This window comes from Pempheris klunzingeri, chromosome 2 (assembly GCF_042242105.1).
Source record: "Pempheris klunzingeri isolate RE-2024b chromosome 2, fPemKlu1.hap1, whole genome shotgun sequence".
NCBI lineage: Eukaryota > Metazoa > Chordata > Actinopteri > Acropomatiformes > Pempheridae > Pempheris > Pempheris klunzingeri.
In genome coordinates, this window is record NC_092013.1 from 26,780,434 (window position 1) to 26,807,921 (window position 27,488).

The 27,488-nt window shown below is 39.9% G+C and overlaps 1 protein-coding gene across 1 annotated transcript in view; it reads right to left on the reverse strand.

Annotated features, from left to right (window-relative positions):
* Nucleotides 1–13,021: 13,021 nt before the first annotated feature.
* cadpsa (Ca2+-dependent activator protein for secretion a) overlaps nt 13,022–27,488 on the reverse strand; it is a 154,531-nt gene continuing 140,064 nt past the window's right edge. The window contains exons 32-33 of the mRNA XM_070839590.1: nt 15,368–15,472; nt 13,022–13,195 (exon numbers count right to left, since the gene is read on the reverse strand). Coding sequence (XP_070695691.1) covers nt 13,022–13,195; nt 15,368–15,472 — 279 coding nt within the window. The remainder of the gene's footprint in view (nt 13,196–15,367; nt 15,473–27,488) is intronic.

The window sequence follows — 27,488 nt, forward strand, 5'->3', positions numbered from 1 at the left end:
ACTTTAGATGTCTAACATTGTCCAAAAACAGTTTAGTTTCTGAGATTTATCAGATGATCACAACTATCATCTTATGAATGTCTGAATACTAAAGTGTAGTATATTCTGACGTATTCCCATCAAATTGCCCATTTGGATAGTTCTGCAATTTGCTGACTCATCAGAGAATCAGACTCTCCCCTGTGAAATATACCTATACAAGAACGTTATAGAGTGAAAGCTGTGTGTTTTGCATTGCATTACATTGCCACAGTTATACATGCAGGTCATCACGGGTGTAAGTGCAGGATGTAAACAGGGCCTTAGCAGGTCATTGAAAATGAAAGTAATTCATTGTAATTATCAATGAGAGCTGAATGAGCTCCTTTCTCCTTCAAACCATCCATCCATCCTTTGTCTATACCGCTTATCCGTCAGGGTCGCGGATCTGCATATCTTTGGATTTTGGGTGGAAGCCGGAGTACCCGGAGGAAACCCACGCAAGCACAGGGAGAACATGCAAACTCCACACAGAAACCTGGATTTGAACCCAGAACCTTCTTGCTGTGAGGCAACAGCCGCACCACCATGCTGCCCTCCTTCAAACCAGCATTTCTGAAAATTGAGAATGGATCAAAATCTTTTTAAAAGTTGCAGTTTTTAAATTGTATCTCAACGTGCATGCTTTGAATGGTCTCATTTTGCAAAAATATGTTGTAACTCGTCTTTTGCTTTGCATAAGGTGCATTTTTGAAATGCATTCAGACGGCGCCATGCTCTGGAAAAAGTTGAGCAGATACTGGGTTTCTGAGGCTGGTGCTGATATCAACAGTAAATATTGTCTGACATTCATTAATATGAACAAATATTCATGAATTGTACCGTTTCCACAGTTAGAATAGTTGTCAGTGCTCTCCGGTGATTGAGCTATGTGGGACCTGATGTGCTGGGTCTGGCTCTGAGTTGATTTTTCATGCACTCTGTACTGTTTGTGTAGGATGGAGTTGATGGGAAGGGAAGAATGAAAAGAAGACTGGATGTTGTTCCACTGAATTATTTAAGTTGTGGGACTTTTGAATGATGTGGTCTGTGTTGGTGTTGGAAAATAAATAGAGTAATTGTGAATAAAGTCCATCTGATTGAACTTCCGCTAAGCTTCTTTATCTAAATGTTCACTGACTGATCTGTCTCCACCTGTATGACTCGGTTCAGTCAATTCTCAAATGGTTGTTTTCAGACTTTCTTCTCGAGTTTGTGAGATGAATTCTGGTTAATTCCTTAAATCCCTCAGTAACTGATATGGGCTCACTCAAGCTGAGTATGAGGGTTTGGGCATGTGACTTGAATTGAAAATGAATAACTCTCGTTAGAAAAGACATGTTGGCTTTTCTAAAATATTCACTATTTGAATGTTAACAGGAATGTTAGAAAGCAAAGCAAACAAAAACCTGAGAATGTGTTTTTTGACCAGTTGTGATTGTTTTGACTTGGAACCTTTCACATGTTCCTATTTCTATATTTTATCTTATTTTTATTTTCTATTTTTTATTTATTTGTATTTCATCTTTTCATGCTGCCAGCAGAGTAATATTGCTCAATATTGTTCTGACAATGTTGTACAATGACAATAAAAAGTTCCTATTGGAGATGAGGCCTGGAACGTCGTGTCTGGGCTTGGAGACAGTGACAGAACTGAATGGCATAACTTTGTGAAGGAGGAGGAGTGTGCAGTGCGGCTTTGGCTTATTTAGCGAGCTGGTATCAAATGACTAAACTTGAAATTGGTAATAGAATTGAAACTGTAGTTTTGTGGTAGCACAAACTTGTAACTGCTGACTTCATGTCCAGCTCTTTTCTGAGAAAGGCGAAAAGTTTTTCGTGGTGCCAACAAAGAGGAAAACCTGGGATGTCAAGGCAATGTGGCGTGTTTGTGCTGGGAACAGCAGAACTGACTGTTTGACTGGATTCCTGCGTGAGTCTTTTTGTCAGCCTGAGTTTCCGTCCTGAAGCACTGTGGAGGTTTTTTTCAGCCTGTCATGTCTTCACCTGGCCTCCTGAGCACCTCTCCAACCCCCCAGCTGCCATGTGGCCTGTCACACTGCCTCGCCTAAGCCGCCGCAAACATACACACACACACATACATGTAGTCCTTCTACTATATTCGAGGAACAATGCTAGCTCCCATTCATGGTTTCCTTACTCCAATCTTAACCTCTTCAGAGTAAATTAATGTTAAATATTCCTTTTCTAATCTTTAAGGAGGTCAAAGATGCTCAGTAAACAGAGTAAAATATTTAAATGCATTCACAAGATATGCAATGTTGATTGAGATTAAATTCTAAATATGCCATGAATGACAGTGACCTCGCTAGATAAATCACTCCGTCAGTGCTGTTAGAACTACAGAAATATTTGTGGCTGTACACTGTGTTGTAGTTCTTTGAGCGAGCCTTTTGACTGTGTCTGAAGTTATCAGTGTTTACTAATGCTGCTAAAGGCGGTTTTAACCTTTAACTTAATCATCATTGAGCCAATGTTGCTCAGCTATCCCCCTGTTGATGAAAGCAGCAGCACAGTGACCTCACTTCACAAAAATGTCCTAAAACACACACACAAACACACACACACACACACTTGTGACATTCTGCAGAAGTGTATTTTCAGCAAAATCTCTTTCTTTCTTTTCAGTGTGAGAGAGCGGAGACAACAGACGTTGATTCAATAAAGCAACCACTTGAGCAACCTGCCCCTCAGTTCACTTCAGTCTTCTATTTCCTCAGCAGATTGTCAGCAAGCATCCCCCCCCCCCTACAACATTCACCCCATGGCCACTTTTACACTCCAGCCCCTTTTCATTCTCCCCAAACATCCTAGCTCACATCTATTTTTGTGACCCCCTCTCTTCCTCTGTGGCGTTAGTAGGACTGGCCAATGGCTCAGTGAGGTGGGGGGGCGCAGCCTTTGATGCCCCCCGCCTCCTTAAGTGCTGATGTTGAGATGAATGCGGCCCAGAGACAAAGAAAGAACTGAACATCCGAAGCTGCTGCTACACAAGGTGGCACGCAGGATGAGATGTCAAATGCTATAAGATGAGTATTTTGCTAGACTGCTTTCATTTGGGTCCTTGTGAGTCTGAGGAGCTTGTTACCTTTGGACTGGTATGTGTCAGAAGGGAGACATTGTGCTCACACCAGTCAGTTCACAGAGAAGGTATATGGCACAGATGAATTCTATTTCAGCCTTTGATTTGCTCAGTGTAGGCACACATGATTGTTCTAGTCCTGTATCTGTCTATAGATGTTCCACGTTTGTCATCCGTGATCCAAATGCTGGAGGTTCTGATTCAAAACGAACTTTACTGATACAATTTGAATGAAAGTGTGACTCTAGAAACTGGACTGCAGAAATAGTCCACTCTGATTGGATGTGGGGACGTGGTGTCGCAGAGTGGATTTTCTTCCATCACAAATGATCTTTGGCTGAGTATCTTCACCTGCTGCCAAGAGTTTGTATCAACAGCCAGATTTCATTTTGAGTGGCCATCAGTTTACTCAACATCAATTAGTGACAAGTGATGCGACCTGCCACTGGGGACTCATGTCATTTTAACCGGGGAACGACACAGTCCTCTGAAAATAAGAGGCTGTTACCTTAAGTTCACACGACTTTGCTAATATGAGAGAGGAGAGAAAAGAGATTCAGTAAAAGTTTGGTTAATATCAGAGCCTTCTCTTGGATACTTTGTATTTTGCAGATCCAGCTATCAGAACTCACCGATTGCCACTAAATCATTTTCATTTTCACTCACTGTAGAGCCCAGCTGGCTGTTGTACAGGAGCTTTGCAACACTTGCAGCCTGAGCTGAACAAAGGCCAAGAAGTCAAGAAGATCAGCATTTGATCAAATGTATCCTAGTTGATGCCAATGCATGACAGACAGTTTCATCTAGTTTAATCTATAATTTGCGTATCTAATTTGATTATTTTATTGTGTCATATCTGAAGGAATCAAGGGAACAAACTAAAAAAACAAACATATTGTCATCAACTTGTCAAACATGATGGTTTATGAAATAAAAAATTAGACTGTTTGACCATTTCAGGATTTTGTGCCAGAAGGCGTTTTGTTGAATGTTTATTTGATTCTGACCCACTTTTTTCATTTCTGCATCAGTGGAGGACTGAAGCAGCTCTACATGATTTCCTGCTTTATACAATTCTAATGCATTAACACAGGTGTGTGTGTGTGGGTGTGTGTGTGTGTGTTTGTGTGTGTGCGTGTGTGTGTGTGTGTGTGTGTATGAAAAGCCTCTGGCTCTTCAGTGAGTCAGGTGAAGACAGGCTTGCTCAGGAGTCCTTGGGCAGACATTAGGGACAGGGGAGATCCTCGGAGCATCAGAGCATGAAGGCTTTTGAACTTGGAGTCCAAAGGCTCTGGCTGCAAAGAAATAACTGGTACATGGATCAGGGCCTTATTGTTCTTGGCAGAGAATATGCAGATGACCCATGCTTGTCAAAGTCCATTTAGATCTCTCAAAAAAGACAAGGTCCATTGATGGGACTGACCTGGGCCTCTCTGGTTCTCTGAAGGGGGAATTATTCTCTGATAATGTTGTACCTACATACAGTCACTCTGTAGCTTCCTAGATGGTTGTGCTATTCAGTGCCATGAATTGTACGACACTGCTCAAGACTGCAGATGTGGATGTAACACAGTTCGCTATTTTTCATGTGCGGTTGTAGTCCGATATTAATACTTGCTGATGAGTTTGTTTTAACACTATTATCAGCCATCATTTGGCTGCTTGTCTGAAGCTAAATGATATGAAAAAATACAAGGTCTAAATGGTCCGTGATAATCTAAAGCACAGCTGATGGAGTGACTGAGTACGTCATACAGCCGTAACATGGAGGTGGAGACTCTAGTGAATATGGAGTGAGAACTGTATTGTATATGGCTGATTATAATGACACAAACACTGGTTGTGTGAAGCATTAAAGTCATTTAGAGTGACGCCAGGTCTCTTAAATAAACTTGGAACCACTGAGGATGTCACCAAAGATGCCAGTAATTCAACACTAACCATGTGTAGTGACATTTCTTGGGTTTAGGGTGTGTTTTAGTTTCCTTCATGTGTTTTTCTGTAAATGATTCAGCTGGAAGTTAAGAGACTATTACTGGAATTTCCACAGAATTGTAGTAACAACCTCACAAAATCAAAATGCATGGATACAATGACAGTAAATTGTGAGTGAAACCTAATTGTATTAATTGTGAAGCCAACATGCAGCAGGTTAAAAAAAATCTTATTCTCAGTTACTAATTTATATTTTTATAACTTTATCATGTCATCGGACTGATCCATTGGCCTCATCGACTGCTGGACTCTTTATTAGATTGTTTGTTCGCTTACACTTCTTGTTTATTTCAGTGAACTTTGTAAAGCACTGTGAGACACTCTGTTGTGATATTGGGCTATACAAAATAAATTGAATTGAATTGAATGTCAGTTTTGGTGTTGAAATTGGCTCTCATACAAAATGTAACAGAAAATGTGACAATGGGATCATTATGACTTTAGGTACCCAGTACTGTACGAGCACAGTGCTCAGCATTGCCTGATAATAAACATCATAGTGTTGTGACAGTAGATTTATCTTTCTGCCACCAGCATACAGATGGTTGAATCACTGTTACATCTTGACTGTGAGGTATAAAGCCACGTGTGTGGTTGACACAAAGAGCTCCTGTGAGTACAACAGTAGATATCCACACCACTGATCAGATGTATTCTACATGGTCAGGCCGTATCATGCTTCAATTATACTTCTCTGTAATTCAGTTTTGATCCGAGGGACGGTGGGAAAGTTCATCTTGTTTCATTACTGATCGGGGACTGAATTCCATGCAAGCTCTGTAATCAAAGTTTATAGTGGGGGCATGAACATTCGTCAACAACACATTGTTTAGTGCTTTAGGGCTGCAAAAACACTAATTTACATTATTGATTCATCTACCAGTTCTATCTCAATGAATCATTATCATCTATTCATGTATTATTAAAAAGTAAAAGTAAAATCCTCAATTTGCCTTTTTTTTTGTCCAACTTGGACAAAAATGATTGAAGCAGCTGTTCAGTGGTCAAATTTGTTGCACGTTAATTTGACGTTAATGATTCTGAATCAGTAATTGAATGATTCGTCGGCTAATTTTTGCAGCTCTAACAGAAAGAGAACAAATAGTATTATAGGAAATGTGGTTTCCAGGTGACACAAGACATCACATTAGATAACCGCTGTAATTACATTTCCCACCAAAGCAATTGGTTGATCAATATGAACTTCTCATTGTACTGCAGCTGAAATTCTGAAAGGACAGAAATGTTTAACTGTGTAATTAAAAGTCTGCATAGCTTCAGCAAACCGTGATGTCTAAATAAATACCTGAATTATGAACAAAACCCCAAATAAAGCAGAAAAATGTTTCCATTCAATGATTTTGGCTTGAATATCACACTTTGTCTCACCACTTGCAGTTGAACTTAAAGCCGTGGATGAACAGCTTTTAAGAGGGAAGGTATCAGGTAAAAAAAAAAAAAAGAGGTGTGCACAATCAAATATGCCTACAGAAGGACGGATTAACTCATGACACCCATCTAATAATAACAGTGGCCTCAGCAGTCCCACTTTGAGACTGTGATACTGTTTATCCCCATATGGGCTTTTACTGTATAAAACCATGAAACAGGACAAACAGCCCTGTGTAATATTCATCCCTGAGGTATAACACAATCTGCCCTCATGTCTTTGCCTGAACATTGAGCGAGATTGCTTTAAACTATAAGCTACTCTTTTCATGGAAAAGATCTAAAATTAATCAGTGGGCTTGTTGTCCCCTCTTAAGGCCACGATAAGAAGGTTTTGGTGCATGGGGAGGGAAACATAAGAGGCTTTGGGAGCCGCTTTTATTAAAAGGATCTGACATCTACCTGCCCTCTCAAATGGCAGGCAATTTTGACACTTCTGGCACGCAAAGCAGCCGTACAAAAATAACCTCGTCTCCTGGGTTGCAGGCCTACTCTGTTTTCATGTTGTTTACCTTAAAGGACACTGTGAAAAGCATTTTAAATGAAATACCTCTTCACAACAAATCTCAGACCAATTTATTTGGCAGCTTGAATGTCTACACATGGGCTGATTTCTCTCTTCATCATTTCATATTCCTGTTGTCATTATCCACACGTATCATGTCGGAGACGGCTTGATGGACTCAATGTGTCGGAACGGCTTGTTCTCACATCCGTATCACTGCAGGACTCCCCACAGTACAGCAGCGGCCTGTCAGTGCTAAGACTCGGGGCCAGTTCTCACTGTGATGGTCAGTTGGAGATTCTTTTTATTTTGATACAGTTATCGTTTCCTATTTCCCCACTTGATTGGAGCTTAAAAGGCAAAGCAGCTCAGATCGTGCCGGCATAAATCTCCGGGCCCATTAATCCGTCCTGGTGTCGTGTCTCGCACAGAGTTTCCCAATCTTGTCTGGATATTCATGGGGAAATTAAATGAATGATATTCCGAGGCAGCTCACCGACTGCAGATTGGATGTTAAAATAGGTGGGCTCCTTTGTGCGTTTGCTGTTGATTATTCTCATATGTATAGGATATGAAGGAATGCTCTCTGTAGAGACAGTTGAGAGGAGGTGAAGTCTCTGGTACATTAACTCAAACTGCCCTTTCTCTTTTCTATTCTGCTTCACATCCTCCAACAATGTCGGCAGCCTTAATTTCAGAGGATGAATTACTGGATATGAGAAACATGATATTAAACTGCAGTGATTTACATTTTATGATGTCACATTTTACACCGGAATCTGTCACTTAAATCCACATTAGCAAATTGATTAACTTTCCTTGTAAATCCCCAGTTTATATGTTTGTTGAACATAATGAATGTTATGAAATGAGAAATATAAATTGGTGTTTCAGTGTATTTGATATTTCATGTGTAAAATACCATAATCCATTGCACCAGTAGTACCATGCTACATGCTGGGCTTAAAGAATATTTCAGTTTGTGTCATATGCATTTATAGATATTTGGGCAAACATGCTAACCATTCCTTAAACTGGTCCTAATGATTTTTTTTCAATGTTAAAAAGCATCACTTGAAGATTCTGGGTAATTCTGCTGCTACCTGTCTGATGACAACATTAATATCAATAGTCTGGAACGGGTTTAGCTTCACGAACAGAATTGCAAGGTGTGTGTTTTTATTTCTTGGCAAAACACATTGGATCCTCATTGCAGTCACTGCTGACCATCACTTACCTTTGACAAGCGTCACCAGTGGCAGGTCTATCACCTGTCACTAATTAACACTGAGTGACTTGATGACACGCTAAAATGAAACTTGACTGTTACCAGAGTGTTTTTAGAGTTTTAGCAAATATGATCAATTTTCTCATCTGACTCTAATAATGATAAAGATAATTTATCATGCAACACATCCTTCCACTGGAGCCATATACATCATCATCCTCTCTTCAATGTCAGACCAGTCCAGTTGCAAAAAACTCGTTTCAGGCAACTACATGAAGGTATAACTGGACGATAGATATGCATTGAGCATTAATGTCATCCAGGCACAAAGTAAAACTTCACCAGTTGTCTGATTTAGCTCAGTTACTCAAAAATCTTGTTCCTCTTTATTCTACAACGGAGGATTTGTTTTCCCCCTTCTATGACATAATTAAAAGATATCCTGTCTTCTTTTAATTTGGGCCTATATAATATCTAATCCTCCCGACTTTAGTCTTAGCTTCCATCTTGGTCTCTTGATTTGATTTTGGTCGTCGCTGATTTGATCTCTGGCAATTCTTTCAATCTCCTTGACGGTAATATCAACTCTCAAGATGACTGAAGCTTTAATCCACAGCATTAATCTCAGACTCTCTTTCTTAAGAAAATGCGGCTGTGGGGGAGGGCGGGAGATCAGGGCCACAGATTAACAGATATGTATTTTTTGCAGTCTGTTGACAGTACATCCCTGTCCACTCTAAGTGGTTAGCTCTTTGTTCAAAATGGTACAAGAAACTCTAAATAGAACAACTCTAAATAAATGCCAAGTGTTGAAATCAAATGCACTACTTATTAAACCTTTACTATTACAAATGCAACCATTTTAGACATGATTCAGTAATTTTCTCTCCTAAATTCACATCAGTCAATTCACAGCAGCAATAATGAACGAGGTGAGAAGATCTTTCCACGTTTGCCATTCACCTTTTATTTTAATGTTCTTGGCCGTGGCGGGTTCTTCTAGAAGGCAGAAGCTCGATGAACCCACCGTTAATTTCACACATAGAGCAAAAACACTTTAGGGAGTGAATACTGTGGACATGCAGCACACAGGGCGACACCCAGCCCAAGGAGAACAGTATAGAAAACAGTTGACAGAGGGAAAGTACAGGCAGACTTCACTTCCCATCACTCATTATAAAAATGTGGATTTGCCTCATCATACAACCTAAAATGAAGTACAGGGCACATACGAGAACACATAGAATAGATGACAAACAAAACTATTACTTAAATGATATCTGACTAAAATAAAACGTTTGCTTTCGAATTTAAAATGTGAAGAAAGTTGAAAACAGGTTTATCAGTGTGATAAAACCAAACTATATGCGTATTGCCTTGCTAACTTATCTATTAACCAAAGTAAAGGAATGAAAACATCAGAGGTGCAGGTAGATGTGGAAATGTTTGAAGCAATGAGACCACAGGCAGTTAGTGTTTATTTATCAGCTTATGTTGTCACTTATTTTAGGCAGCTTGACACCAATTAAATGACATTAGCGACACAGAATCACTTCTTTTTGTAAAGCGTAAATGTGGCTGTCTCACTCTATGATGGAAAAAGTTGTGGCGGTAGTAAAATGTACAGTCCTGATTAGCCATGATCGAAGCAGAGACACACCTCCCATTATCTTTGAAATCATGAAAATAATCTCAATCTGTTTACAGAGTGAGGAAATAGGTTTTATTTAGCTCCTTGTGCAATTTCATACTGATTTCTTACTTTACTTACCATTATGTGGATAATCTGATGTTACTGACATATTTAGATTCATTACATTAATGTTTTAAATAATAGAAACGACAGTCAGAATGGCAATGTTCTATTGATCTCATGGCGTTCATTAGCCAGTATTCAAGACTAATTTAAAGTGTTCAGAAAATAAGGGTCTAATAATTGCCAAATTATCATTGTGGTGGTTTTTTTTTAAGATGCAATAAACAAACATTGTCAGGCTACACTGTCAGGCTATGATACTGTTAGTATTGGTAATTAAATTACATTCAGTTGCCAGTTTATAAGGTACAGCTAGGTAAAAATGAATGCAGTTTAATAGAGCAGCCCTACAATGAATCCTCTTTCATAAGCACTATAATGTTGAGGTTTTGTTGAAACTGGACCTGAAAGAGGTGCTGATCCTACTGTACGGTCATGTTGGAGGATGAAGTTTATGCTGACGGGTGTTTTTATCATTTTGTCCAGCACATAAATTCTAATCTCTAATAATAGGGTAAATAACACCTAACACCTCTGTATGATGCAGTGCGGTTTAACAGCACCACAAACTGCATCCTCCCAAACACTCATGCAGTTGAATGTGTGCTCCACACATGCTAACACCTCGACATGTTAGACTGTATTAGGATAATTTCACAGGAACGATTTGGTTCACAGGGAGTGCCGAACCAAAGAAAACCATGTACCAAAGTGAACATTTGTGCCAAACAGTTGAGCAAGATTAAATTAATTATGATCTCCTCATGTGACACCAAGTTGAGAGGGCCAACAATGGAACCTATCAACATGACAGAAAACGTTTGAAGGCTGAACGATGTCCTCATCTTTTGTCACTATGTTAGTAAAATATCTCAATGTTTGCAACCATCAATTTAATTGTTGACAACGCCTTTGGATCTCATGTCACCTCATGTCACTAATGTCACCTCGTATCACAGCACATCATTTGAAACATTTAGACTTTTTGATTGAGACATGATGCAGACTCATTACAAAAAAAGTAACAGGAGATGTTCTATTGATCTCATGGCGTTCATTAGCCAGTATTCAAGACTAATTTAAAGTGTTCAGAAAATAAGGGTCTAATAATTGCCAAATTATCATTGTGGTGGTTTTTTTTTAAGATGCAATAAACAAACATTGTCAGGCTACACTGTCAGGCTATGATACTGTTAGTATTGGTAATTAAATTACATTCAGTTGCCAGTTTATAAGGTACAGCTAGGTAAAAATGAATGCAGTTTAATAGAGCAGCCCTACAATGAATCCTCTTTCATAAGCACTATAATGTTGAGGTTTTGTTGAAACTGGACCTGAAAGAGGTGCTGATCCTACTGTACGGTCATGTTGGAGGATGAAGTTTATGCTGACGGGTGTTTTTATCATTTTGTCCAGCACATAAATTCTAATCTCTAATAATAGGGTAAATAACACCTAACACCTCTGTATGATGCAGTGCGGTTTAACAGCACCACAAACTGCATCCTCCCAAACACTCATGCAGTTGAATGTGTGCTCCACACATGCTAACACCTCGACATGTTAGACTGTATTAGGATAATTTCACAGGAACGATTTGGTTCACAGGGAGTGCCGAACCAAAGAAAACCATGTACCAAAGTGAACATTTGTGCCAAACAGTTGAGCAAGATTAAATTAATTATGATCTCCTCATGTGACACCAAGTTGAGAGGGCCAACAATGGAACCTATCAACATGACAGAAAACGTTTGAAGGCTGAACGATGTCCTCATCTTTTGTCACTATGTTAGTAAAATATCTCAATGTTTGCAACCATCAATTTAATTGTTGACAACGCCTTTGGATCTCATGTCACCTCATGTCACTAATGTCACCTCGTATCACAGCACATCATTTGAAACATTTAGACTTTTTGATTGAGACATGATGCAGACTCATTACAAAAAAAGTAACAGGAGACCATTTTTACACCCTTTACAGCAATGCAACACACAGTAGCTGCACTCATTGCACATTTTCTAGCATAACACAAAGAAATTCATAGCCTTGTTCATTAACCTGGGAAACAAAATGGTCATCCATATCGCCTGAGAACATTCAGGAGTCATTTTGGAAATAATGAATGTTTTAGTTCTGCTATTGTGGCCTGATCAGTCTGACCTTTAACTAACAAGTAACCATCAGTTCTGCTGCTATTTGGATCTATTGCAATATGACTTCAACAGCGAAAAATGTATCATGCATTTGTTGGCAGGCAAAAAAGAAAAGATCTCTATCAGTTTCACTATTTCACTTGGAACCACGGTACAGTGTCCAGGATCACTTAAAGAGAGTGCTCTACACTAGATTTACTTTTCAAAATGTGAAAAAGAAATGTTAGCGTCAGGCAACAGGAAAGCTCTCGTACAAAGACTGCAGACATTTTGGGATGCACAACATGAGGGTACAACATAATCTTTTTCATGCCTTCAAAAGATGAATATCATTTAGATGTGATTACCTGCCTTTCTCTATCATCTTAGTTCTAAGGCCGCTTTACATGGTGAGTGTTCATGGTCACATGTGTGCTTGTCTCACAATCCTGTCACGTTTTGGCCTCTTCTGGATATTCTTTGCTCACATATCAGGAGAAATCAATCAGTGTCTGGTTGATGAAAGGTACTACTGTCGGCTATGAATTAAAGCTTAGTAAGTCTATATGGGGAAAATCAAGAGCGTCGGTAGGACAGACTTGCATCGGACAAGTTTTCAATACACAAAACACAGTTTCTTCTTGCATTAGTTTGGACAGAAATGTGGAGCTATAAGAGGGGTGAAAAACTGAGAAAGCAAATAATGGAGGGAACAAGTAGGATGTTAGGCCAATCTTTTCTGACTTCACGAAAGGCTGCATGGGTTCTCAGGCAGTATACCGCTCACTCTCTGAAAAGATTCGACATTCTCGTAGTTTTCAGGCCCTTTGATCTAGTTATCATCGTCCTCTTCATCGCTGTCCTTCATGGAAATGCCTTGCATCCCTCCTTCCCTCACTGAGGCAGTAGCTTCCTCCAAGGTCAGCCGGTTCCTCACGGTTTCATACATCTTACTGTTTAACGTGGAGTCCAGCACCCCTTGAAGGCGGAAGTCACGGTACTTTTTCTATCACAAATAAAGAAAGAAATTAGAAACAGATGGCAAAGACATTCTAGACTCTGTGATTCTGACTTTACAGGTTTTGTGAGATAGAGGGTGTTTTACTGTTGATGCCTTTATTCAAATGGCACTGAAAGGCACATACTTCCTGTCTTTGTGTTATGCTAAGCTACACTTGCACACACTTTTCTGTAAGATTGAAAAATGAGCATATTTTCAAAAATCTAAGGGTGGGTCTGTAAATAACGCCTTGTTTGGTCCATTATATTGTTTGGTGGCCTTTTTTTTTTAGTTTTATGGTAAGCACACATGAATGAAGTAGCTCATAATGTATGTTCAACCACAATACAGGAAAAAATGCAAAACACCAATTTGGACATGAAAAACAGTAGTTGTAGATGAAGATGTGCAGAAGGTCAATCGGTTTTCCTACATAAGCCTCGATGTTCTTGGAACATCAGGGCTCATACCAAAGCAGAGCGGTGCAACAAATGCTTCTCCTTTTCAAGGTTCACTGTTTTGGTGTTAGAGTCTCTATTCCATCTGAGCTGCCTGATCTCTAAATGTGAGTGTGACTCCTACAAACACAGGAGTAGTGTCCCATTTCAAGGGCTATGTATACCTCCAACTCAGACACTTCACACGGCATCATTATCACATCCTTACAGCATCATTACGGTGTGTGTCCTCAAAAACAGACGATATTTTTCATCTGTATTCATAATGGGACAAGCTCATTGATTCATGCTGACACGATATATTACCGTGACATGCAAACGTTAAAAGAGGTGAGGACTGAAGGGGGACAGAACTTGGGAGAGAATGCAAACAATATAAAAACCAGAACTGACTGTTAACCAGGGATCCACTATACTGCGTCTCCAGACAGTTTCAATAGGTTCATTTCTAGGTCATATCCTAGACTAACACATATCCTTGAAAGCATGTGGCAGTCAGCCTTTTGCCCTCATATTACACATAGGTTTTATAATGGCAGCAATCTGTATGGAGGATATGAAATGATTAATCAACAGAATATGTGCGATAGTGAATTGAGGTGACCTGTCAATGTTCCAATATCACCGTGCTTTACATCATAACTGTCATTACATATATATATATATAATCATTTACTTCAGTTTGTGGAGAGCTTCCAGGGCGAATAATGACACATAATCAAGGTATTAATTAAGGTGGATGGCACACTGAATGTGGGCTGTTTTAAAGAATGACTTAAAAATGAATCAATCTTCTTGCCCACTTCCAGTTCAGTCTACTAAAGATGGTTAAGTACATCTCAGCCAGGCGTTCCAGTGACCTGAATTGTTAGTGTTTGTGGCTGGGCAGCTAGTGAGGGATCATGTCCTAGCTCATTCACGACAAAGGAGTGGGATATATGAATTATAGCTAGAACCTCTTTGTGCTTCATCATGATATCTTATATTATGCTGGGTAATCAGAACAAACACATCAGCACCTATCTAGGGTTTCAGCAGGTGTTAGGCTGTCTAATGTATAAATATGTCGTAGTTTATAAGATGATGAATTTTTACATGTAAAATCTGCAAAGTGCAAACCAACTATAGCGGTCAATTAAATGGAGCTACAGTATTTCCAAAATGTCGTAGAATATCAAGCAAATAAAAGCAGCATAAAATGGAAATACCATGCAATCAAAACCAAGACAGTATGTTTCCATCTAAAACATTGAAGAAAAAAAATGTCCTCATTCCTGAGCTGGAAAAGCTGATGTATTGATAAAAGGAGAATAATTAAGGCTGATTCAAATAAGCAAATATATAATAACGACCCACCACCCACTCATTTCATTTTTTTTTTCTGGTAGTATGAAACGTGTGGAAGATACAACATCAGTGCAATGCTGCCACTCACTGCCTCCTCTCTACCAGAAAGGCCAAATAAAAAAAAAGTGTAACAAGTACAAATGACAAAAACACCACACTGTGTGTGAATAGAGGAGACAAATCCAATTTTAACAGTAATAAATATCAAATGATGTAGGAAGCAGCAGTGAAATGTTACAATAGAAATTAAGAGTCACTTAATCTTATAACTTTGCCTTTGATTTGTGAGATTATTCATATGACAATAGCTGATGGAAAACATTTTGTTTGCATGCATGAGGTTTAGAAGCTGTTTAAAAGCAGATGTTCTCACCTTGACAATCCTGATTAGAATCTTCAGCTGATAGAGGTGGAGCTGCAGGTCCATACGGTCAGTCAGCCAAGTTCCTACTAGGTTCATAGTGCTGGTGTACCATTGCTGAAACAGACATACAAGCACACATCAACATCCAATACTCCATGAATTAAATGTGCTCAAAGCTTGTTAACCTCAGAACACATAAATGAAAAACCAAATTTTAACACTCTGAAAAATATATTCACAACCCTGGAAATTAGTATCTGTGATCCATCGACTTTGCTCCTGGTGTATTTGGCAGAAAAAGTATGTGATGCCATCCCTGCAGTGGATCATCATGACAGAGTTTTCCTTGTCGATCACTGAGGGAGAGGCTGGAGGGACAAAGCTGACAAACAAACCCTTACCATGGAGACGTCTGTAATCTGAAGATGTTTGCGTCGTGTTGGTGGCACAGCCTCATCAAGCCATTAGAAAAAATGACACACAACACAGTGCAGGCACTTTTCTATAACAAGGGGGTTGTTCTGCTGCAGTTCAGCGATGCCCACATAGACTTCCCTGTGACCCAAGCTTAGAAAACAGTTTCTGTCATGTGGGGCGCCACCAGATAGTCTTGAAGGCTTGGGATCTATTAAAGTCTGGAGTGTGGACCTCAGGAAGACCCAGCAGCCAATGAGGCGTCAGTTAATGGAAATCCTAATAAAGACTAAGGCTTATGATGCTCTCGGCACACGGCAAGATGCTCTGCCAAGGGCACATGTCAAAGTCCATGAAACAAATCTTTTAGGTGTCAGTTTAGCAGTATGTTCCAAGCTGCATTGCCTTTGACTATTGCGTTCTCTCGTTAATGATGAACACGTGTCTCTTGAGTGGCATGCAGCCCTCTCAACTTGCAGTGTCAGTCTGATTGGTCAAACAGTGCATTGCAATCACCAGCTCTATTGAGGAGAAGCCACGTCAAACTGGTATTAAATAGTAAGCAGGCAACCAATTAGATGTGGTCACTGTCAGCTGTAAAAGTGTGGATGGATTGGAAAAAATGAGAAGAGACAGGCATGTGAAATGCTGAATCAAACAACTGAAAGAACGAGGTGTCTTCCCAGAAGCGCCAGTGGTATCAGACACTGTACTTTGGTAAAACGGAGCAACGGATTGTAGAGATTTTGACTTTTGAAAACAACGTAACCATCACAGCAACAAGTGAAGTGGTAAATTAGATTACATGGCCTGGTTATTCAAATAATCATCCATATAATGGCCTGAACAACAACTTATTTATCAAATAGCACTTACAGTTTTCAATGAAATCTTGTGCTTCCTTCCATGGAGGTTGGCACATTTATATTAAGTTACTTGGGGCAAATAATTCTATGAAATGGATGTAATGTAGTCTAACGCTCCTGGCACAAAGTCAGGCCTACATTCACATTTGTTTGTAGTCAAGTCAATGATTGGGCCATGTGTGATTGTAGCCTTTTTCAGACAGCCTGCTACTGTAGTGTTAACTGGATGATAAATACTTTTAGAAAACTGTAATATGTATCTAGGCAGGCAAAATTGTTAGTATGTTTAGTACGCCAAACACAGATGAAGAGGGTGTGTATATTTTTTCTTAATTCTTATTGAGCGAACGAAAACTTTTGCATGACTGATTGTTAAGTGGTTCATTATATCACATATATAACTATATTATATAACTATATAACTCGATCCCTACTTTGTGTGTGATTAGCAACAAACTTTGCACAGTACTGTTTTTGCTACAGAGCTGGAGGGGTGTATGTTGTTATTCTGCCTGGCATGCCAGACTAAACAGTAAGCCTTTCTCTTTTCTTCTTTCTTTAATAATAGAAGCTAAAGTTTTCAAATGTGAGACGTCATATATTAGATGTCAATACCTAAAGAAATAGCTGAAAAATGGCAGAAATAATTAAGAAAATATCTGAAGACACATAAAGTTAGAGTAGACATCAGTTCCACAGCAATAATAAGCTAAAGTTGGCTATGGATCTGATTTGCAGCTGTAGTGTGAGGATTAGTGTACTTCATTATCTAACTGTCTTTATAACCTTGTATGAGAAAGAATGTAACAATTCTTTATTAAAATGTCACACAGGCTCATTTTATGTCGCCTAATATATGATGAAAGAGGTGCTACCCTAAATAAGACACAATTCAGTCAAGACAAAGAACCGACACACCTTAACCAGCCCTATTCCTGTTACTGCCACTTCCACAGGTGTTACAAGTATGAACCATGAAATTCTCCAACTGTTCTATTCAGAAGAGCCTTCTCTAAACAGTGACCTCTGCAAGGCACAGCGAGCTCAAAGCACAGCAGCCATGCAGAAACAGAGCCGAAAGGCTACAGATGTTTCTCTGTGGGCCCTGGCTGTTGCCAGTCTAATTGATGGATAATGATGAGCGCCGGCTGATACTAATAGAAGCCGACTGACTTTCAACAGTCAGGGTCACAGCAGAATGGATGGGGGGCTGGAGAAGAATGGGAAGAGAAGTGAAGAGGAAGGGGATAGCAGTGTGTGTATGTGTGTGTGTGAATTTAGGAGAGATGCCAAGGAGCCAAGGGGTAATTTCTAAGTAGTACAAGATAGATTTTATCCTTGAAAGTAAACAACTTTTTTATCATAATGATTGAATATGAGCTCAGTGGAAAGTCAAAGGTCTATTTTGCCTGTTATTTGGTCTATTTAACAGTTTTTACAACCACAGTAATGAATGTTTATTGACAATCATTATTATTATAGTAAATGTATAGGCATATTCAAGAAATAAAGACACTAAATAATAAGCAATGTTATGCTTCTCGGCTGCTAATGAAGAAACTCTTCATCCATCATCCATCCATCCATCAGCAAAAAATGTAAAATAGATATACTTGTGGAATGTATCTTTGACATCTTACTTAACTAGAGTTTCAAGTTGTTATCTGCACTAACGATGAATCATCATAGTGTAACAAAATTATTTGGAGTTCTTATCTCATTTGGAATTGCCAGACCAAACACAAAAGGCCAAAAGCTGCTCAGTGGGACACCAAGATCACTGCTATTTCAGACCTGCCGAGGCCGCGGGTAGAAGGAGAGAGCTGGTCTCCATGTAGGTCATGCTAAGTCAGTGAAGGAGATGGGTGAAAGAGATGGCTGTGCCGAGGGAGTGCTCGGGTGAATCAGTGAGGCGACCTGGTGCCAGCAGCTTCCTATCTGTCGCTGTGTGCCTGTGAAGGCTTCGGCGTGGCAGCAGGCCTGTGATCTCGCCCCGAGCACAACCCCCCGCCGAGAGGCCAGGCCTGGAGTGACTGATCCACCGACTAGCTGCTCTCCCTCTTTCCATCATCCACTCCTCCTTCACTTCTCCCTTTTCTTTAGACTTTGCACCGTGCCACACAGCTCCCATCTGCAGCCATTTTTGCAGGAGCCATTTCGTGCCCTGTTCTTTACTCCTCTTCATTTTATATAAAAAGGCTTGACAGTTATGTCACAAGTCTTCTTGCTGCCATGACTGGCATTTTGGAAGTCTGTCAGGGACATCTTGTGTACACATAATGCCTGTGATTTTCATCAACTTCAAGATCTTTTCAATGCCAGTTTGAATGGAATACCACTTTCATCATTTAAAAAAATGAAAGTGACTGATGGTCCATCAGAAGATGTCTGCATGACTATCAAGAGAACAAGACACAAAAGCTTCTGGAACTGTGTTTAAGACGTAAAACATTCACTGTGTTTAAGAGTGTTTTCCTTATTTCCTTATCTCTTGCTGTATAGATTGAAAAGCCATTTGACTTTTTTTGTGGTTTTGGAGTATATAGATAAAATGACTTAACTTCTTTAAACTTTCACAGTCATCATCATAGCATGTGGACTGAGTACAATGACATACTTCTGAGTAAGGTAATGTTCAAGATAAATAATAATTACTTCAAATTTTTATTAAAAATGGGAGGTTGGTCATTCTGTTCCATAATAAGTATACCATGACTTTAACACTAGTTTAGAAAAGTGCCGAAACTACTGTTTCTAACTGATATACAGTGTAAACACCTTCTAGCAGAAAACACCATTTTCCACCTGTCGTTGCTGTATGTAAACTCAAAATCCATCAGATATCCACGATGAAAGCGTCCTGAAAACCCCCAGAAATTAATCTCATCAATTGACTTTGCTGCAAGACCACAGTCTCTGATGTAATCGAGGGTGATTATTCAGTCCATGAATACAGGGCTCATACTTCTGTCCTTGTGGAGAGCATTATTCTCAACTTGTCTTGGAGAGAGTCATGTTCTTAGGGAAGTAATCATAGGGATGCATCCATGCAGATGGGTTATGTGCTTGACATTGCATGCACAATCAGGTACACAGCTGTTCATTTTCCCAGCTGTTTCAACTGGCCCTGTCCCGTAGACTACAGCTTATGTGATGCATCAGCCCTGCTCTGAATCTTAAGGATTCCCTTGGGTCTCCATATGACATCCTGTATAAAGTGTTTTTGTCCATTCTGTATTCAATTATTCGACGTGATGGACAGCTCTAAATACTACAGTATTAGATGCCTTCAAGTCTATCCCATTGTGTAACACACCAAAAGTCACAAAGCAGACCTAAAGCTGACTTAGATGAGCTTGCTGTCAACTAATTCTATCATAGATTAAACTGCTAACTTGTGGCTCACTGACTATGCTGCTCACAGCTTAGATCTTTGTATCTTTCACTATAAGGAGATTTTTCTCTTAAAGCTCAGATGTCCAATTCTAGCTTCTTTGTGGGATTATATTTTATGTTCAATCATTTTTTTTTCAAAACATGTAAAGGAGAGAATGCTTTTTTTCCTGAGCAGATGCAGAACTTTCTGTCAGGCCTCTAATGAGGTTCTGCAATCAGGTGGTTGGGGATGGGACTGAACGATGATTTACACTTACGCTTCTTCCTTAATCATCATACAGAGAAATTTGTTTCCTCAACATGTGTAGTGTTTTCATGGATATCTAATGGCTTTTCTGTTCATTTTACCAAGTGTCGTATCCTGATGTGGTTTCATTCAAAATAGGAAGTTGCTTCACTTGTCCCGTCTTCCCCTCTAAATGGTTTGAGTTCTGAGTTCTTTAAACCAACTCTGGCTACTTGAAAACAGCCACATGGAAAAACCATAGTTTCCTTTCAAAGCCCTTGACAAAGTGACAGTGCTTCAGGGCAGGATTGGATTTTAGTGCCGTACACATGTTGATAAAGTTGAAAACCATTTGACCCTCGTTGAGCTTGTCAAATGAACAGTGATGGCCCCTCATACTTTGTTCCTCTTGGCCGGAACTAACAAAGGAAAATCATCAGAACAGACAAATTTACCCAAGCTGCATGGGGATCAGCAGGGGGCTAGCACTTGCTGACAGCCAAAACAAGCGTAATATGGCTCTGAATACATAATGCCATAACCCGACAGGGATCAAATCTGTGACACTCTAACGAATTCCATCTGAAGGAAGGGGTTCCATTCCTTCAACTGGGTTATCTGTGTGTGTGTATTTGTGTGTGTTTTGTCACCTCACGACATGCTGATGAACCCCTACCTATACACAGGCGACAAGCACGCCCCACACAACACCACACACACACTCCCACATACTCACATATACATCTGCCGGTTCATTTCCCTTCTAGCAGGAGCTGGGAGACAGTACGACCTCCTGCCCCCATCTGACACCAACCCAACCATCCCACTACAAACCCCCAACCACCACAACCACACACACACACACACACTCAAACCTCGCCTTGAATCCAACGTTCACACCCAAGTCATCACATGGCGCTTGGCAGGGGGGGCCTGCCACCAGCAGGATTTGATGCAAAAAATGGCACACCTCTCCTTCCCCCCTCCCCATCAACCTACTCACATCTTTCATGACCCTTTTGCATATATTTGTTGTGTAGTGTAAAGGGGGGGAACTAGCCTTTTTAGATTTGAAGGGCAAACAGCATATAAAGTTTGTGGCTTCAAGTTTCTAGCCTCTATTTGCCCATGTCAGCAGACAACTTGCAATTCACTTCTGTAAGTACTATGAGGACGGGCAGAAATATGCATCAGAATCAAAAAAGGTAAGTTTTTAAGTCAGGTGTGTGTTGCAGTATATTTTGTGTTTGTTTTATTATTTCAACCTAAAGCATGATCTTCTCCTAAACCTAACCAAACTGTCACTGAAAACTGAGCCTACACATAAATGTGCATATTTTGTTTTTGGTCTCACATGGACTTGAATGCTGTTATACTGTGTGACTGGACCAGGAGTAAATAGCTGACTAGCGGCTGTCTGGCTATTTGCACATGGGACTACAAAGTTTATCAATTTTATCAATTTCGGCAGTATAATGATAACTGATAAAGTTGGCTAACGACTAGCACTGCAAACCAACATTTCAGCCTACAGACATTACACCTTCAAAATGATTCACTTAATTTGTGGCCTTGACTTTGGATTCCAGCTTGTTAGAAAGCTCCAGTACTCTGCTGGGAGACTGTACAAAGGTAGCTGTCAAAGAAAAAAAAATCCTCCAGGTCACTGCTCATGTGTGGATGGACATATTAAAGGGAGAGCAACCCCCTGCAAAGGGTGCACTGAGGTCAAAAACATGCACCCCTGAGCATTTGTACAAAAATCTGACAGCGATAACTGAAGTTTAAAAGGCGTTTTGAATTAGGGGAAGGGAGATAACCTAAGGAGAAGCATGGGAAATATATTGTATATCTGAGTGCAAACATAGTTCTGAGAAGACTAGATCAAGAGTAGGTCAGATCTATACATGAGAAGGGTATATCTGAGTGAAAGAGCAGAGGGGAAACATTTGATACTAATAAACTCATTGGTACTGCAAGCTCTAAAATTAAAAGACCACTCTCTTGATTAAAGGTAAGATAAAGGTGCCATTAAAGTGCATTTGTGTGAGAAGGGCTAATAAGACAAGCATATTTATTCACACATGCACACACACACACAATACGCCAAAAAAGCCAACTGATTTGTTAGGTCAGAGGCCCTCTTTTGTGGGGCCGCTCAGGAGCTTTTGTGCTGCTGAGAGCTGGGAATGCTGGAGCTAAGGAGGGGCCTCACCACAGGGGGTACACGGGGATTACAAGCAACCTGGGACTCTGCCTCTTTCTGCCTCTGCTGCTGCCCTTGTGTGTGCAAGCATGTGTGTGTGTGCGTGTGCTTTCAAAATTTAGGGCTGAGTAAGAAACCACCGCACTTGTTAAGTACTGAGTGGATTATGTCAGGAGAGTATTGAAAACTGTCAAGAACTGAGAGTTGGCATTGAACGCTTGGTTAGATTTTAGTCTTGTTTACATATTGTTTGTTCAGATACTAACTTTAAATTCTAACTTTGTTTATTTTGCTGTGTATTTTACTTGACAATTGAACTTATTTTACTAGATCAAAATGTTTATACCACTATAATATATATAATAACATCATAATGTTTTGAAAAAAGTTCTGATTTAGTATTGTATTGAAACTAAGAAATGGTATTGCAGTAGTGCTGGCACTGTGCCAGTTTAATGAGAAAAATAGTCCCTAAGACATGGTGAAACTTCGCTGTTTAGCACTTGTTTAGGTGCTCATTTACAAAGAATCATTTAGGTTGAAAATTAGAAAGGATAATGGTTTTAGTTTAAATAAGTGTTAGGGTTTGTGGTTATGTGGTTTTAACAGATTTAACACGTTCAGAGATGCAGAAGTGGAAATGCAGATTGTTGATTCCTTGGCTGACCAAACTACCTAATTCACTCAGAAAGTAGCAGTGGCTAATGAACTACCCTATTAGTATGCTAATGACTTTAGTTCTACAGTAGACCTGCTCTAATCCTTAACTTTTCTGCCAAGATTCAGGCTATGTCCTTAATGATGAGCATAAATGCAAACACTGGGTTTTCTGCTCACACTTCAGAGTTTTCAAATCAATAAAAGCCACAGCTAGGGTGATGAACACCAGTGCTATTTGAGTACCAACAGAAATGTGTCCATGGCACTGAGTACCAAAAGTGTCAAATACTAACAGTTGGTCTGATTGTTAGGCTTTTTAACCTGTTCTTTATGTTGATATTGGAACAAAGATAATATTGAGTTTTCAAATTATGCCAAGCACTGCCCACAACGTATTCACTACAAAAGCAAGCAAGTCCTATTTGGATGGGAGTGCCGCCCTGTAGCTTACATTACAACAACACAATTGCTTCTACGGGATCTTGCTCTCCTGAAATATTGCTTCCCATCTGATTAGTATGCTTAAAGTCCTTCATTTCCACACAAATATTACATTTCTCACTGAGCTGATAAAGTCAAAAAAAGGACAAGAAGTGCAACTACTTTTTGACCTACCACTCAAACTTAACCAGACCTGAGGTAAGGTGTACAAAAGGTGCCGTGTAGATTCACGACTAAAACTCTGTGGACACACAAAGACAAAAACGTGTATAAGCAGCCCTTTACCAGATTTATAGAACCGTAGATATGCACGGTTCAGTTTTATAAGTCTCATTGTGAACATGTGCACACATGCACAAGCCTCCCATTAACTTCTATCACCAATACTTCTGCCTGCTCGACCACTCCTTAGGCATGTCAAAATAAACATGAGGTTGGTGAGGTTCTTCAGCAGTGCCAGAGCAGCTGTGGTTACACACAACCTTTCTGCATGGCTGGGGCTGTTCATAGGGCCCTTACCATTAATTCATCACATGTACCTACAAACCACCATCAGCAGTGATTAACTAATAATCATTATTAAGCGTCAGAATGTATTTGTGACCTGCTTGAACACCTCCTAAACCTAAAGATAAGTTAATGTTTGAATCAATGCAAAAATAATACAAGTTAAGTCCATATTACAAATAAATGAATGATGTTATTCACAGTTGAATTACTAGGAAGTACAAACAGATGATCAGAAGTGATGGTTTTTGATTGGGATTAAATTTTTCATGGTCATGCGACGATTTAGTTGACCACTTGGTGTGATGTCTGAGCTTTTACTCTATGCAAGAGAGATTAAAAGTCTATATTGTCATTGCTACGGTAAGACCATGTATGTAATCTGTGTGTGTGTGAGTGAGAGAGAGAGAGAGTGAGAGCGAGAGAGAGAGAGAGAGAGAGAGCGCATGTCCTGCTGAGACCCAGCTGTGTCTGCAATTAGCAGGAGGCATGGAATGATGATTGCTGGTGCAGCAACACTAATGCCAAGTGACAGGCCTCCTTGTGAAGGAGAAGGAAGGCCGCTGAGTGCCATAAAGCAACACTACTTTTTCTTTCAAACACACATGCTTACACTGGTATACACACATAGCCTACATATACACACAAGGAAACTCAAGCACGGATAAGATTGGTGTGGGTGTGGGTGGGTGGGGGGGCTTTAAATCTGACTGCAAGACATTATGCACTTTGGACAAAAGGCTCGTCTAATCCTACCTGCTCTGCTTTTCAGAGCCCACCGCTGTCCTATTCTAGTCTTACCAGCTCAGCAGAGAGGGCCCATTGATGATGACACTCAATTACCATAGTAACTCACCCAGCAGGTCGGGAGCCTCTCCTCCATCCCCACTCTCAGTACCAACGCCACAAGGCCCCCAGCCCTCCAAGCTCCACGCTCACCTTGTCACCCAACAGCAGGACTAGGCTTGAACCTCAGAGAACAAATAGCGCTTTTCACAGGAGGTTAATGGAGCTCAGCATCTTGCACTGGATGACATCATCCCTAAGACCATGTGCATCTTTCCTCCCTTACCTTCTATCCATAATAACCCCCCAAACCAGATTTTATTCCAAGTATCGGTTCATAGTGAATACATTTAAAAACTCAGGTCTGCTGTTGAAGTACGGATGCTAATGTACAGTTGTCAGTCTAAACAGATGCAATTGGGTACTCTTGCATAGCAGCAACATTTAAGAGACAACTTTCTGTTGCCTCCAGTTCAGTGATCACTCGTTTTATATGTCTGTATAGTTTACACACTACAGGTGTTGTCACTGACATGCCCTCTCAGTGCATGAGTGGTAAAATAGTAAATGAAGCTCTATCACGACAAGAAACCTTGAATATTGTCAGCTTTAATATCCATCTAATAAACACTGTAGATACCTTCATATCTTTTTTTTTATTAAAGTCATCATTTATTTGATTGAACATAGAATTATTCTGCCTAATTTATAGCCTACAATGCAACAGCACCTACACAGAGTTAAAAATGACAAGACATTAGACTTACTGTTTGCTCACATGCTGAATGTATAGGCATTTTGCTGGTTATTTGTTAATTAAAAAAAAGATATGGGTAAAATATGAATGAAAGCTTATTTTGGGCTATGAATAAAGAACTTGATATGAACTTTATATTGTAGAAAAAAAAAATTCTGTACATAATACATTCTATTATGTTAAAAATGTAATACAGTCTCTTAAAAGTAAACATGAGAGCCGGCATAAAAGCCAGGATAAGTAAAATGAAATGGATCATTCTGGATTTATTGCACTTTACAGTGACGTATTATCAACGTTATCTTACCGCTGCTGTTTACTTTCCCCCTAAAGAAAATTTTAAAAATGCAATGCATAATTATTTTCGGGGTGTATAAGTGTATGTATTTATGCATGGAAATAACTGTGAACTCTGTTTTAGCAAGTATGTTTCCTGATACCTGCTGATTCCAAGTCAAATCAATGTTGTATGGAGTTGTTTGACAACAGGAACAGAACAGAAAGGTATCACGGGAGATCACAGAGGACTGAACTAATTATTGCCTGACTGAGACCCTTCAGGCACATTACATAGCAAAAGATAGAGCTCTAAAGCACAACTGTTTGGAAAGTAAAAATGTCTTCTATGGGTTTGTTCTGTTTGGCAAGTACAAATGTCCTTTGTGCGTTTGTCACCGCAACACCAGCAATGGACCTAAAAACAACTGCAACTACACCAAGTTGGTTTACCTAATGCAAGCTGCCCTATTCGACTACCTTAATGTCTGGAATGCAGTTATGTAAACTGTTTGGACTGTGAAGTTTTTTTCTCCTGTTTCTTACAGTGGAGTCGCATGAATGTCTCAGTTTGCTTCAAATGGACTAGATCATTTGACATGTCATCTGAAGGCAAAAATATATATCAGTGTTCCGAATGAGCACACTCAAAGACAGGGTGAAAAGCTTGCTGTCAGAGCGAGCCTGCTCTTAGCTGCATCAGACTGCCAGTCTCACACCTCACATCTGGCTAAACGCTGCAAAAAATGGTCTTCAGTGTCTGATTGTTCACTTTGGACTCCTTCAATCCCATCATCGCAAAGAGAATTGCGCACATTATTAGGTGACTGTTTGAAGCATAGTGCCTTCTTTAGGAAAGAATCATGTTACATTCAGTGTGGTGAGGATGAGGATGTGCCTGCTGTAGTGGATGAGCATGCAACATTTGTGGCTTCCCTTTTTTCTATTTTCCAGTTGTTTGGTTATTGGTGTGTGGATGTCAGAGTTTTCAAAAATGATGTTAAAATTTAAAAAGTGTGAACTGTTTGATACAGCTTGTTCTTGAATGTATCAGTCTCAGTGTGGAGGGAAAAGAAAGGGGCTTTTCATAGAAGCTCAGTGGAGCTCAGCGTCTTGTACTGGATATTGTCATCCTTGGACTCTCTCTGTTTCTCCCTCTTTCTGTCCCTCTCTTTTCATTCAAGGAAGTGGGTATGTTAGAGGAGGAGGAAGGAGCAGAAGGGCTCTGAAAGTAAGACTAAAGTAAAGTTTTGGGCTCAACGAACTCACAGGTCTCAAACTGTTTTGATTGTGCCGCTGACACAAAAGGCGAACCATGGCTGACCATTGACCACAGTATGAGCACAGCTGGGATGGCAACAAAACAGGCTCAGTGGGCATTTCAGCCAGGCAGCTGGTTAAGAAAAGAGTGCCGAGGAACTGGACGGCAGTCAACCCCTGGTGTAGCATCACAGGAGAAAGGTAAATGTTTATCTCAGGTTTGGGTTTCTTTTCAGGCCAGCAATCTGGGTCTCTTACAAAACATCTGTCTCCTTCTTCCAGCAAGTGTCAGTTCAATGGACAACAGAGACCAAATGAGAACCGACTTCATAAAA